At 29.7% G+C, this 12,668-nt stretch overlaps 2 protein-coding genes across 2 annotated transcripts; both read right to left on the bottom strand.

Moving 5' to 3' along the window:
- Positions 1-208: 208 nt before the first annotated feature.
- LOC129908929 (UDP-glycosyltransferase UGT5-like) lies at positions 209-3,491 on the bottom strand. The gene is made up of 3 exons (XM_055985768.1): positions 2,777-3,491; positions 1,018-1,186; positions 209-960 (listed from the first exon to the last, which is right to left on the bottom strand). Exons 1-3 carry the CDS (start codon positions 3,436-3,438, stop codon positions 238-240), a joined length of 1,554 nt encoding a protein of 517 aa, XP_055841743.1. The 5' UTR covers positions 3,439-3,491; the 3' UTR covers positions 209-237.
- A 6,749-nt stretch (positions 3,492-10,240) lies between these two features.
- On the bottom strand, positions 10,241-12,139 carry LOC129908930 (UDP-glycosyltransferase UGT5-like). The gene is made up of 3 exons (XM_055985769.1): positions 11,356-12,139; positions 11,052-11,220; positions 10,241-10,980 (listed from the first exon to the last, which is right to left on the bottom strand). Exons 1-3 carry the CDS (start codon positions 12,012-12,014, stop codon positions 10,267-10,269), a joined length of 1,542 nt encoding a protein of 513 aa, XP_055841744.1. The 5' UTR covers positions 12,015-12,139; the 3' UTR covers positions 10,241-10,266.
- Positions 12,140-12,668: the final 529 nt, after the last annotated feature.

Below are 12,668 nucleotides of genomic sequence, written 5' to 3' on the forward strand. Positions count from 1 at the left end.
AGTGAATTTAGAGATATAACGAGCTAAAGTAAATACATATGTACGCATTGAATCTTATGAGGTAAATTTTTCTTGAACAAATAACAATTTGAAACGAAACACTTTTCGTACAAACTAATGACAGATTTTAATAAAGTTAAACCTTGCGCAAGTTTTGGTACTAGATTTAAATTTTTTCAGCTGTGAGACCTCCATTTAAATTATTTATGTTTTTATATATTTTAGACTTAGTTTTATTTATTCAGTTTTACTTTTCCTTTTCACTAATAGTTTTAAAAACATTGAAAAACAAGTCTTGATAATTTTGAAAACAATATACAAAATAGCTAATAAAAAGCCAATCACATCAACTGACATCAACTGTAATGCGTTCAAATGTACTGCAGGACTTTGCATGTGTGGAGCACCGTGATGCCTTAACACATATTCAATCCAAAAAACTGCAGTTTGTCTTGCTGTCATCGGTCTGTCTTTGTAAAGTGTAGCAAACTTCCGAACAGTGTTGGTGTATTTTTTGTTTCTTAAAACCTCTGTTACAGCATTTTCAAATGCTTCTTTTGTAAGTGTTGCAAATTTAACAGACAATCCAAATCCAAGTAACTCAACATTTTCCATATTTGCTGGTTGATCACCAAACATCGGAACACCAACCATTGGAACGCCATAAAATTGAGACTCAACAACACTTCCTTGGCCACCGTGGGTTATAAAAAGTTTAACATTTGGATGAGATAATATACTTTCTTGAGGTAACCACGTTTTGTAAATAATATTTGAAGATGTTCCTGGTAAATTATTTGAATCATCCCATTTCCACAGAATAGTTTGAGGAAGTTTTGAAAGTAAATCAAATATTATCTTCACTTTGATGGGATCTAATTTACTCGAAGGAATGTTAGATCCAACACTGAAGAAAATCACTCCATGCTCGGATGATTTGTCCATAATTGATTGTAAGTCCTAAGATGAGAGTTGTGTTTGCATAAAGTATACATGTTTTATATTGTTATCTCTTACCTCGGGCAGAGGAGCAGGATTATCTTTAATTTGAATTCCTCCAATTTCGATTAATGCTTGTACATCTGGACGAATTGGACTTTGACTGAAGTGATGGTTTGTTAGGACAAGTGAAATATTTTTTATCATATCGTCATACGAGGGATACTTGTCTTGAGGAAAGTTGGCACTGAAAACAAAAACAAAATTACAATTACAATTACAATTACAATTACAATTACAATTACAATTACAATTACAATTACAATTACAATTACAATTACAATTACAATTACAATTACAATTACAATTACAATTACAATTACAATTACAATTACAATTACAATTACAATTACAATTACAATTACAATTACAATTACAATTACAATTACAATTACAATTACAATTACAATTACAATTACAATTACAATTACAATTACAATTACAATTACAATTACAATTACAATTACAATTACAATTACAATTACAATTACAATTACAATTACAATTACAATTACAATTACAATTACAATTACAATTACAATTACAATTACAATTACAATTACAATTACAATTACAATTACAATTACAATTACAATTACAATTACAATTACAATTACAATTACAATTACAATTACAATTACAATTACAATTACAATTACAATTACAATTACAATTACAATTACAATTACAATTACAATTACAATTACAATTACAATTACAATTACAATTACAATTACAATTACAATTACAATTACAATTACAATTACAATTACAATTACAATTACAATTACAATTACAATTACAATTACAATTACAATTACAATTACAATTACAATTACAATTACAATTACAATTACAATTACAATTACAATTACAATTACAATTACAATTACAATTACAATTACAATTACAATTACAATTACAATTACAATTACAATTACAATTACAATTACAATTACAATTACAATTACAATTACAATTACAATTACAATTACAATTACAATTACAATTACAATTACAATTACAATTACAATTACAATTACAATTACAATTACAATTACAATTACAATTACAATTACAATTACAATTACAATTACAATTACAATTACAATTACAATTACAATTACAATTACAATTACAATTACAATTACAATTACAATTACAATTACAATTACAATTACAATTACAATTACAATTACAATTACAATTACAATTACAATTACAATTACAATTACAATTACAATTACAATTACAATTACAATTACAATTACAATTACAATTACAATTACAATTACAATTACAATTACAATTACAATTACAATTACAATTACAATTACAATTACAATTACAATTACAATTACAATTACAATTACAATTACAATTACAATTACAATTACAATTACAATTACAATTACAATTACAATTACAATTACAATTACAATTACAATTACAATTACAATTACAATTACAATTACAATTACAATTACAATTACAATTACAATTACAATTACAATTACAATTACAATTACAATTACAATTACAATTACAATTACAATTACAATTACAATTACAATTACAATTACAATTACAATTACAATTACAATTACAATTACAATTACAATTACAATTACAATTACAATTACAATTACAATTACAATTACAATTACAATTACACACGAAAGTTCCCCAAAATAATGATTATTATAAATTATTTTTTTTTTTTTAATTTTGAAGTGACCTTAATATTGTTTTCATTCATAAAACTCTCACTACTCACTTGTAAAAATGTTTCTGGTTCGACTGCTCAATATATCTCACCAAACCATTCTCCAATAAATTCATACATATAAAATGATTTACTCTGTCAAAAAATCCCATCGGCTGTTTCCCTCCACTCATATAACTCGGAACATACGCTATCTCCTGAGGATTCCCTACGAGACTATTTATCCTCGGCCCTGTCCGAATCATGAACGAAACCACTACAGGGCATTTAAAATGTGCTGCAACTCCCAATAGAAATTCATTCAAGAAAAATCCTTGAATCACCAGATCAAAGGACTCCTCCCTCATAAGCTTTTGCATGGCCCAATGATGTAGACTATCATTGGCGTATCTATTAATTTCTTCCATAAAATATGTGTATCGTTTGTAGAAAGGTGGTGGATCATTGATGTAATCTGCCAGAAGTGCCGGTGAAAATTCTTTAATATCCAATTGAATGTGACGAAATTTAGAATTTTTGTTGATTTTTGGCAATGTTGAAACAACGGTTACATCATGACCACGTTCAACAAGTGCATCAGCTATTGCACTGTGAATGATAAGATGACTTTTGAATGGAGTTGGAAATAAGCCAAGAATATGCGCAGAATTGCTTAATGCTATTGTTGACGTTATGATAAGAGAAACGAAAATAATTTTCAAAGCAGGCAACATGTTCGATAAGCTTCAAGAGCAACGTCTAGTTTGGGACTAAAATCTAAATTGATTCCGTAGCTATTAAAGTAGACGCTTATATAGGGAAGGCCAAGAATAAATTAAATATATAAAGCTAAAGCGCTTGTACTCGCTGTTATCGTGGATACAACTAAATAGGTTCGTAAGGGGTAAAGTATTAGTTTAATGAAAAAAAAAATCAAAAGTACAATAGTTTTACTATCAATATCAACGGACCAAAAATTGGAAATTAAAACAAACTTGCGTTGCGTTGGTGGAAAGGTATTGGAAAATTAAAATTCACCAAATAAATCCTGAATTAGAGCTTCATCCTGTCGCAAACCGAAGAAAAAACGTTAGTAAGGGATAGTAAAGAAATATCTCGACAAGACAGAGTAAGGAAATTTAAAAACCTGCGAAGAAGTTGAGGTTTGCTTGTATGTGACATTCGCTTCTTGGAGACTATACCTGTGTACAAAAATAAATTTTTAAAATAAGACAACTTTGAAAGAGTCAGACGAAAAGAGCTATGGATTTCACAAAGACATTTTCTTCAGGTTTACTGCCTTTTCCTAGGAATTGAAAAAGCCTTCAAGTATTACCTAGTTATTTTTTAAATCGAAATTAATAGAAATGTCGTTCAATGAGTTAAAACAAAACTTGAGATATTTCTTTGTAAGTCACATTTGAAGAAGCTAGAAATACCACTGCCATTTGATTTTCAAAAAAAAAAATTGTTATGTATGCTGTTCTGAATGACATATTTATCCACACATTAAAAAATTGAATTTTTGAAATTTATCTTACATAACTAAAAAATTAAAGAAAATATTTCGTTGAAAACAGTTAAATGGTTTATTAGAAAGTCAAGGGCCGAATTTCGACACACATTCGTTAACGTATGGTCACTATGTGTCCCTATCTTCTAATTAAATAGAGACAGAAATAGTAAAAACGTTAACGTATGATCGTAATCGTGTGCCGTAATTCGACCCCAGAATACGTAAAACCATTCTATGACAGATACTTTTCACAATTTTTTTCTCATTTACTATATCATCATAATGTAATTCGATATTTTAAGCGATGGGAACATTTACGTTGATTTGGATAATTGGCAAATGCTGATGGTTTTATATGAATAATTATAAAAACTCTTATTTATTTCCTCATTGTTTAAGGGTTCAATGAGAAAAACTTATATTTTTGACATTTTTAAATATTAAAAAAAAATTGTATTGTTAGATTTGCAACCTCTACATTTATAAAGCTTGTACTTCTAATATTCTGAGAGTTAAGAATAAAAAACTGACATTTTCGACACTTGACCTTGAATAACATCTAATGCAAATGTCGGTTTTATGAAGATTTTTTCTATCTGCTGTCTAAGCCTAGTACACAGCTGCAGCGAAACGAAATTTTCCATACAAAAATAGCATAACTAAATCTTGAACGAAAAATTTCGTTTTGCTTTTCGTTTTTCAGTTTTCAGGGAAAAATTGGAAAGTTTTCACTCATTTGTCATTAACTTTTTATTGCCTTGTGCATTTTTCTTGATTCCAAGATTAATTTTTAATTCATTTATTTCTTTTGACTTTGACAGAATACTCGATGATATTTTTGTCGTTAGCTTTTTCGTTGTCGACTTTAGAGATTTGGAAAATTTTCGTTTTGCTTCAGATGCGTACTAGGCTTTATAGCATACATAATAAAAGTGTCTTCCCTTGTACTTTCTCAGTAAAAGTACATTTTTTCTCCTCTTTGAGATTTTTGTATTAGGTCAGAATGTTTATCTTATGGAAATCCGAACAGTAAAATTTGTCTAGAGTTCTATGTAGCATTAATCCAATTTAATCGAGCATTCCTAAAAACAATACATTTTCTACAAATTTTATTGTGTGAGCGTACCTTTATGATTTGAGTATTAACAATATGCACTTGTTAAACAAACAAATCAATAGGTTGTGTTAGTATATTATTGATGTGATAAGATAATAATTTCGTCTCTAGGTTGTACCGAATGTATGTATGCTTGGAATAAGCTACAGCATTATCTGAAAAATCAGATAAAAGATAACCTAATGAATTTCATGATATTGGGCAATGAGATTTTTTTATCTTCTCATAATTTGTTTTTTTTTTTTTTATTTTAATATTTATCAATTTCAAACATTTTTTCAATTAATTATTTCACTTAATTGTGTAGGTAAAAAAAAATTTCTTGAATAGAGTATAATAAGTGATATCATTGTGTTTAAGAAAGAATGACTATTCATATTAATACACACAATTATGAGACCAAGTTAATTGATTCTAACATGGTACGAGTAATTTGTATGAGTTGATTTTTAGTTGTTATGGTAGTGTTGCCCAAAGTACAACTTAAGTAGTACACTTCTGCGTTAAACATCTTCCGATTATTGTATTTCCTTCTTTTGGATTTGTACTACTATTTTACTCAAAGATAAGACAAGCATTTTATTTACAGAAATGTGTAAAATTTTTTTTATTTACAGAAATGTGTAACATTTTTTTTAGTTTATATACTTCTTTCGGACATTTTTCTCCGGCAACACTGTGCGTTCGATTACTCTGGTGTTGCTGTACTTGTTGTCTTACACCTACTTTAGCTGAAATTCTTATTATTGGTATACCAAATTATACATAAATGATATGTGTTTGTATTCAGTGGACATTTGAATTTGAGTTTTCTTTTCAACACAAGAGAACAAACCAAAACAATGAATAATAGAGAAATGAATTGATTGTTTCCAATTAACTCAAACCATGTTTGATGGCAACATGAGGTTGTTGTTTGAAGCAGTATCTAGCAGCTTAAGTTAGGGGAATTTAATTGAAAGAACATTATAAAATAAGCTTACCACACTTGAAAAATTTATGTTCTCTCACGTTCCTCACGAATCCTGATAGTTTTTGATTAAATGCAGGTTAATCGTAGGTATTCGACATGCACACGTAGAAGTTACCAAATTTTGAAAGCTTTCAGTGCTATTCTTTAAAAAATATCCATCTATTGACACCATTTTTTTCAAAACAAATTAACTTTCTCACAGAATTTTATTTATGTCACACTGTTTGTCATCTTCATTAAAAATGGTAAGCTTATTTTATAAGCTCCGTGCGAGTAAAAAAAAATCGATAAATTTCATAAAAATTCCTAACAAATTGGGTTTTATAATGCGAAAATTTCGATTTCATTTTCTAATTTGACTGCGCCTATAGGTACGCAACTGGATATTGCTTTTATTTTTCATAATATGATACGTTGATCTTAAAAATCAAAGAAAATTTACAAAAATACAGCCTATTATGCAAACTCATATTGAATGGTCACTGTGGCGTATGCGCAACTTTTTTTTCGTTATAAAAACGTAAGCAGTTCCTACAAAATGTTATATTGCTTATTGACTAATTTACTGACTATTCAAATACATTGCTCATAATTTACCTACTATGTAGTTTATTTTTTTCATTATTCATTGAACAAAATGAAGAAACTCAAAAAAAGTTGTTCTCGCAATTCTAAATGTCTGTCTGTATACATATATATATAGCGTATATACCTCGAGCTACGGCCTGAACCGCTGCACGAGGTCGAGCCATTTTAAATCTTGTTAGTTAACAGTTTTGGAGAAATCGGAATTTGTCTTTTGAGACCAAACTAAACGTATTTGTTTAATAACGAAAAAAGAAAAGTTTTTTTTTCCAAAACTCTAACGATTTTGATCAAAATTTTTGTGGGTGTATAACGTACAAAAATTCGGTACAAAAATTACAAAACCATTTTTTTTTTAGATTTTCGAAAAAAATCTAAGGTTAATCCCTTTACAAAAAAATGCAAATCAAAAGAAAGGTCTCTTTTAGCTCTAAATGATGACGACAATTTTGTTTGAGGCCTAGTTGCTAAGTTATACTTGCAATCGAAATACATACTACACATCTTTGCTGTCGGGTACAAAAGGGTTAAGTCAACAAAATCGATTTTCGGATTTTTATTGGACTTCAGTCATTTTTTTTTTCTCTTTCGTTTGGTCTTATCGCCATAGCTCTAGCGTATCTTTTTCCGTTAGAAATGATTCGGTACAAAAGGTTTGAGTCAAATTTTTTTTAAATTGTATGGTAGGTACTAAGGGCGTAAGTTGACTTAACTCCTTTGTTTTTGCATTCATTTTTAATTTTTAAATAAAAAGAATAAATCCTAAAGCGTTAAGTCAAGAAGAAGAAAAAAAAAACGAAAAGCGATTTTTCTACAGTATTATATTATTTCAAAAAGAATTTTCACATTTGGTAATTAATCACATAAATATTTACAACTTTATTTTATAACCTTGTAATCAATGTAAACAAAGATTTTTCTTGACTTAACACCTTTGGACCAAGTTTATTTTTGAAGACTAAATAGCTCTAAAGTGTTAAGTTAACACAATTTTTTTTTAAAACGGTCATTTTCTGGTCAATAGCATATGCAGAGCCGGTTTTAGGGGGGGGGGCAGCCTGGGCCGTCGCCCAGGGGCGCAAGAATTGAGGGGCGCCCCAGGCGCCCCGAACTTTTACAAAAGTTATATAAATAACGAAGTCTTTCCAATCGATGTTTTATTTCTTTTTCTATTTTACATTTTCAACGGCGCTCGTATTGTTTGCCCTAAACTTTTTGAAGAATGAAGGCGCCCCCCAATTTTGGGTTAATTTATTTAGCTTCCGGAAGGACAATGGTGTCCAAAATCTTCGTTCATCTTTGAAGAACAAGGCGCCCCAATTTCTTTTGAAAGACTAAAGCAATCCTAATATTCCTCCTACCAATTTAATTTTTGCAAAGGTGCCCCTATAATAATGAATAAGGAAAGAGAAGGGAGACGGACAGAATCCCGAAATTAAAAATCCAGAAAGCCCAAAATCCAGAAAACCCTTAATTCCGAAAACACAAAATCCCGAAAACCCACAATCCCAAAATCCCAAAATCCCGAAAACCCAAAATCCAGAAATGCCAAAAATTGACAGCTTCTCCATTTCTCATAAAAACTACGTTTGTGTGTGAGAATAAAAAAATAGGTCTATTCGTTGTTCCCCCCTCCAGGGCACTCTAAGTCATTTCAATTAACTGTGAAAAAAATCAGAGTTTCTCGGGTTTTCATTTTACATCGAACACCTCAGAGCTTTAGTTTCATCAGCGAACATCGAACACAGAGGAAATAACTCTGGTTGAAAAAGGAGCTACAAAAAACGCTTGACAACGAATTCGGAGCGACCCAGAGTGCCCTAGAGCTCACAACGAACAAACCTTATACTTATAAAGGTATGTTGTTTTCGATTGGCCGTCCGGAAGCGCCTGGAATCATTAAGAAGCGTGCTGCAAGTTTTTTATTCTCCTAGTGAAAAAACAAAAACAAAATATTTGATTTTTCACCAATACAGATATTAAATTTTAGAATTGGGTGGAAGCGATTCAAAGTTTTTTATTGGATTTCAGAATGAGTGAATCATTTTTGAAAAAATATTGTTCAAATAAAACCAACTGTACCTAATCTTTAAATGTATTTAAACAAAAAAGTCAGAGATAAAGGTAGTCTTGTCAATTGAGCCTAAATGACATGAATAATTAATTTTTTTTTTTTCAAGTTAACCTTTTTAAGTTAATACACTGCACATTTTTAATAAATGCATTAACAAGTATATGAGAGGTAAGACATAATCTGCTATTGATTTTTCGTGTTTTTAAAAAATTGTTTTTAGATGAATTTTTTTTTAGAGGCGTAACTTGCAATCTTGCCCAGGGGCGCCGGTAGTGCTTAAACCGGCACTGAGCATATGGATATTAAAATAGATCTTATAAATGATGTTTCTGCATCATTACTTTTTAAAAATAATAATATTTAGATTTACAAACAAAAATTGAAACTTCAATTTTATTTTCCTCAAAACTAGCTTTTATGACTTAACACCTTTGTACTCGGTGCCAATTGAGACTCAAAAGTTATTTTACAGGTCTTATTTTTGAGTTATTTACAAATTTTGGAAGCACATAACTTCGAATGAAAGCCTGTGCACATATTTCGTCCTTTCTTCAGGTTGATTTCCCACTACAGCTGTAGGAGGACAAGTCACAAAAAGTGAATTCGAAGAAAAAAAAAAGAGTTAATTACTATAGTAATGACTTTATATATTTATCGATATCCTAAAAACGAAACACTTATTTACCCAGCTCTTTGCAGGTCCTAATAAAGTAAAGCCCTGCCCTGCAGAGTTTTTCGCTAGATTCTGAAAAATATTGAAAATATTAAATTGGTCCACTAAAGCCATCCAATTTATCAATTGGACCATGGTCGTATTTAATGAATCTTCCTTAAAGATCCATCATATTAAAGTCAAGGATTGTATTATAAACTCTGTTACCTTTTAATACAATACATGATAATTGATATATTGCTAGTTTCCAATTATTAAGATATACATCATTGGTTACTAATTTTGTGTAAACCGTTTACGTTGTAAATAGAAATAAATGTTACGCATACACCATAGTGACCTTTTTTATATGACTTAGCATGATAGGATATATTTTTTTTATAACTATTCTTTCCACTTTTGAAATAAATGAAAAAAAAATATTTGTAGAATGAACTGTCACACTGAAGGTTCTTGGTTGAAATCCACCCTATAGCATTGACAAAACATCTAAAAGTATGCATTAGAAATCTTTTGTAAGATTAATTCATTGTTCTTCATTTGAAAACTTCAACTAATTATGGTTTTTCTTTTAAAATTATTATTATTTATTCCATCTTAAAGCTAAAGAATTCTATACATACATTACTCTGGTTTTTCTTTCTTGATTTTAGATTTAGTTTTAACATAAATTATTTTGATCATTTTGAAACTAACAAACCAGCTAAAAACAAAAACGCCAACTACATCGAGTGATAACAATTGAATCCAATTTAAATGCAATGCCTGACTTTGCAAATGCGCTGCACCATGATGTCTCAACACGTATTCAATCCAATACAAAGCAGTTTGTCTTGGAGTCATTGGGCGATCCTTGAAACGATTTGCAAATTTTTGAATATTGTCAAAATATGTTTTGTTTGACAAAACTTCCGAAATTTTATTACTGAAATCAGCTTCGGTTAAAGTAATAAAATCCACAGACAATCCAAAGCCCAATTTTTCTACCACCTTCATATTCGAAGGTTGATCACCGAGTATTGGTATACCAACCATTGGAACACCATGATATTGAGATTCTACAACACTACCCAAACCACCATGGGTAATAAATAGTTTGACATTAGGATGAAATAGAATATCGTTTTGTGGCAGCCATTTTCTGAAAACTATATTTTCAAAATTGCCAGGTAATTTTGAATCACCCCATTTCCAGAGAATAGTTTGTGGAAGTTTCGAAAGAACATCGAATAGAATTTTAATTTTGTCTTGACATAGTTTTTCGGATTGAATATTTGTACCAAGACTAAAGTAAATAACTCCATGTTCTGTTGCATTATCTAGGATTGATTTTAAGTCCTAAAAGTGCAAGAAACATAATTTATCAATAAAGCTTTAAAAGTTGAAAAATGTCAAAATGAAAGTTTTACCTGTGGCAATGGGCTGGGAGTGTCCTTTATTTGAATACCGCCAATTTCGATCATTGTCGGGACATCTGGTCGAATTGGGCTCTGACTGAAATGGTGGTTTATAAAGACGAGCGATACATTTTTCTTCATATTTTCATACGATGGATACTTTTCGGAGGGGAAGTTTTCACTGAAAAGTTAATTGAAAATAATATTTTGAAATAACTGTCTCGATTATGCAAGATTCTGACCAAATCAACGAAAAGAAAAGGGTGAACTTTTTTGAATTTTTTTTTATAAAATGTAAGCTTCAAAATTTCCTTACCGATACAACACTGATTGCCTCCACTGTCCATAGATTTCTTCGATTCCATTTTCAAAGAAAACTATAAATAGGAAATTTTTAAGTCTATCAAAAAATCCCATAGGCTGTTTTCCACCCCCAACTAAACTTGGCACATAAGACAATTCCAATGGATTACCCATCAATTTATTTACATAAGGAAATGGCCTAACTGTAAACGACATAATCACTGGACACTTGAAATGAGCTGCAACTCCTAAAAGAAATTCATTGAAGAAATACCCTTGAATGACTAAATCGAACGATTCTTCAGCCATTAACTTTTTCAATTGAGGTTGATTTAAACTTGCATTTGCATAACCACTAACAAAGTCTATGAATCCGGTAAACCGTTTATACCATGGTAGTGGATTTTTTAACATTTCTGTAAAAAAATTCGGATACTGGACATCCAGTTGAATGTAACGATATTGGGGATTTTTTGTCACTGATGGAAGTGTTGATACCACTGTGACATTATGACCTCGCTCCGCTAATGCATCTGCGATTGCACTATGAACTATTAAATGACTTTTCGAATGTGTAGGAAATAAACCGAGAATACGCGCCGAATCGCTGAATGTCAATATTATGGATAGTAAAATCAAAAATGCAAACTTTAGATGATACCGAAGAGACATAGCAATGGCACACACGATGTGGTCAAATAGTTCTGATAGATTAGGTTTGCAAAATTAAACTCATGTTAAGCTGATTAATTTTCAGTGTTTTTATTTCAAAAAAAAAATTATTCTATCAATTCGTGATACGAAAATGTGCGTGGTACTTTAATTATATTTTGTTATCTTAATAGACTTTGCGATGAAAAAATTGCACGTGAATTTGCTATAGTTTCTTTATGCGTGTGTCGATAAATTGAATTATCTTTGGAAATTCGCTGAATAACAAATTGAAAATAAGTTGAAGAGCTTTTAAATTTTAGTTCAATTGATAAATTAATCTTTGTAACAAGGCCGTAGGCAAGATTTCATTTCAGAGCTTTTAAAACGGTAATTTCTTTATTAATTAATTACTCTATATTTGTTCAGCTTTTAGGTTCTTTAACCAATTTCACATGTTTAAGTACTTTTGCAGAAATAATAACTTCCAGCACTAGTGCCAATTACTGCATTTTGGAATTGGAATTTTATAAAGTACACCTTCCTGTGTTAACTTAATTTTGATCTTGTTTAACTTTTCAATTTTTATGGAATCTGGCAATACTTGCTTTTATTTACGTTTTTGTTATTATTATTTTTTTTTTCATTGATTGATGTAGATCTATATGCTATACC

This window comes from Episyrphus balteatus, chromosome 2 (genome assembly GCF_945859705.1).
Source record: "Episyrphus balteatus chromosome 2, idEpiBalt1.1, whole genome shotgun sequence".
NCBI lineage: Eukaryota > Metazoa > Arthropoda > Insecta > Diptera > Syrphidae > Episyrphus > Episyrphus balteatus.

Excerpts from the sequence above, each read along its gene's own strand:
- LOC129908929 (XM_055985768.1), bottom strand. The coding sequence starts at position 3,438 with ATGTTGCCTGCTTTGAAAATTATTTTCGTTTCTCTTATCATAACGTCA. Across the intron at positions 1,187-2,776 it reads AACCAGAAACATTTTTACAA|TGCCAACTTTCCTCAAGACA; the intron begins GTGAGTAGTGAG and ends TTTTGTTTTCAG. Across the intron at positions 961-1,017 it reads ATCCTGCTCCTCTGCCCGAG|GACTTACAATCAATTATGGA; the intron begins GTAAGAGATAAC and ends CTCTCATCTTAG.
- LOC129908930 (XM_055985769.1), bottom strand. The coding sequence starts at position 12,014 with ATGTCTCTTCGGTATCATCTAAAGTTTGCATTTTTGATTTTACTATCC. Across the intron at positions 11,221-11,355 it reads AGGCAATCAGTGTTGTATCG|TGAAAACTTCCCCTCCGAAA; the intron begins GTAAGGAAATTT and ends TTAACTTTTCAG. Across the intron at positions 10,981-11,051 it reads CTCCCAGCCCATTGCCACAG|GACTTAAAATCAATCCTAGA; the intron begins GTAAAACTTTCA and ends TTGCACTTTTAG.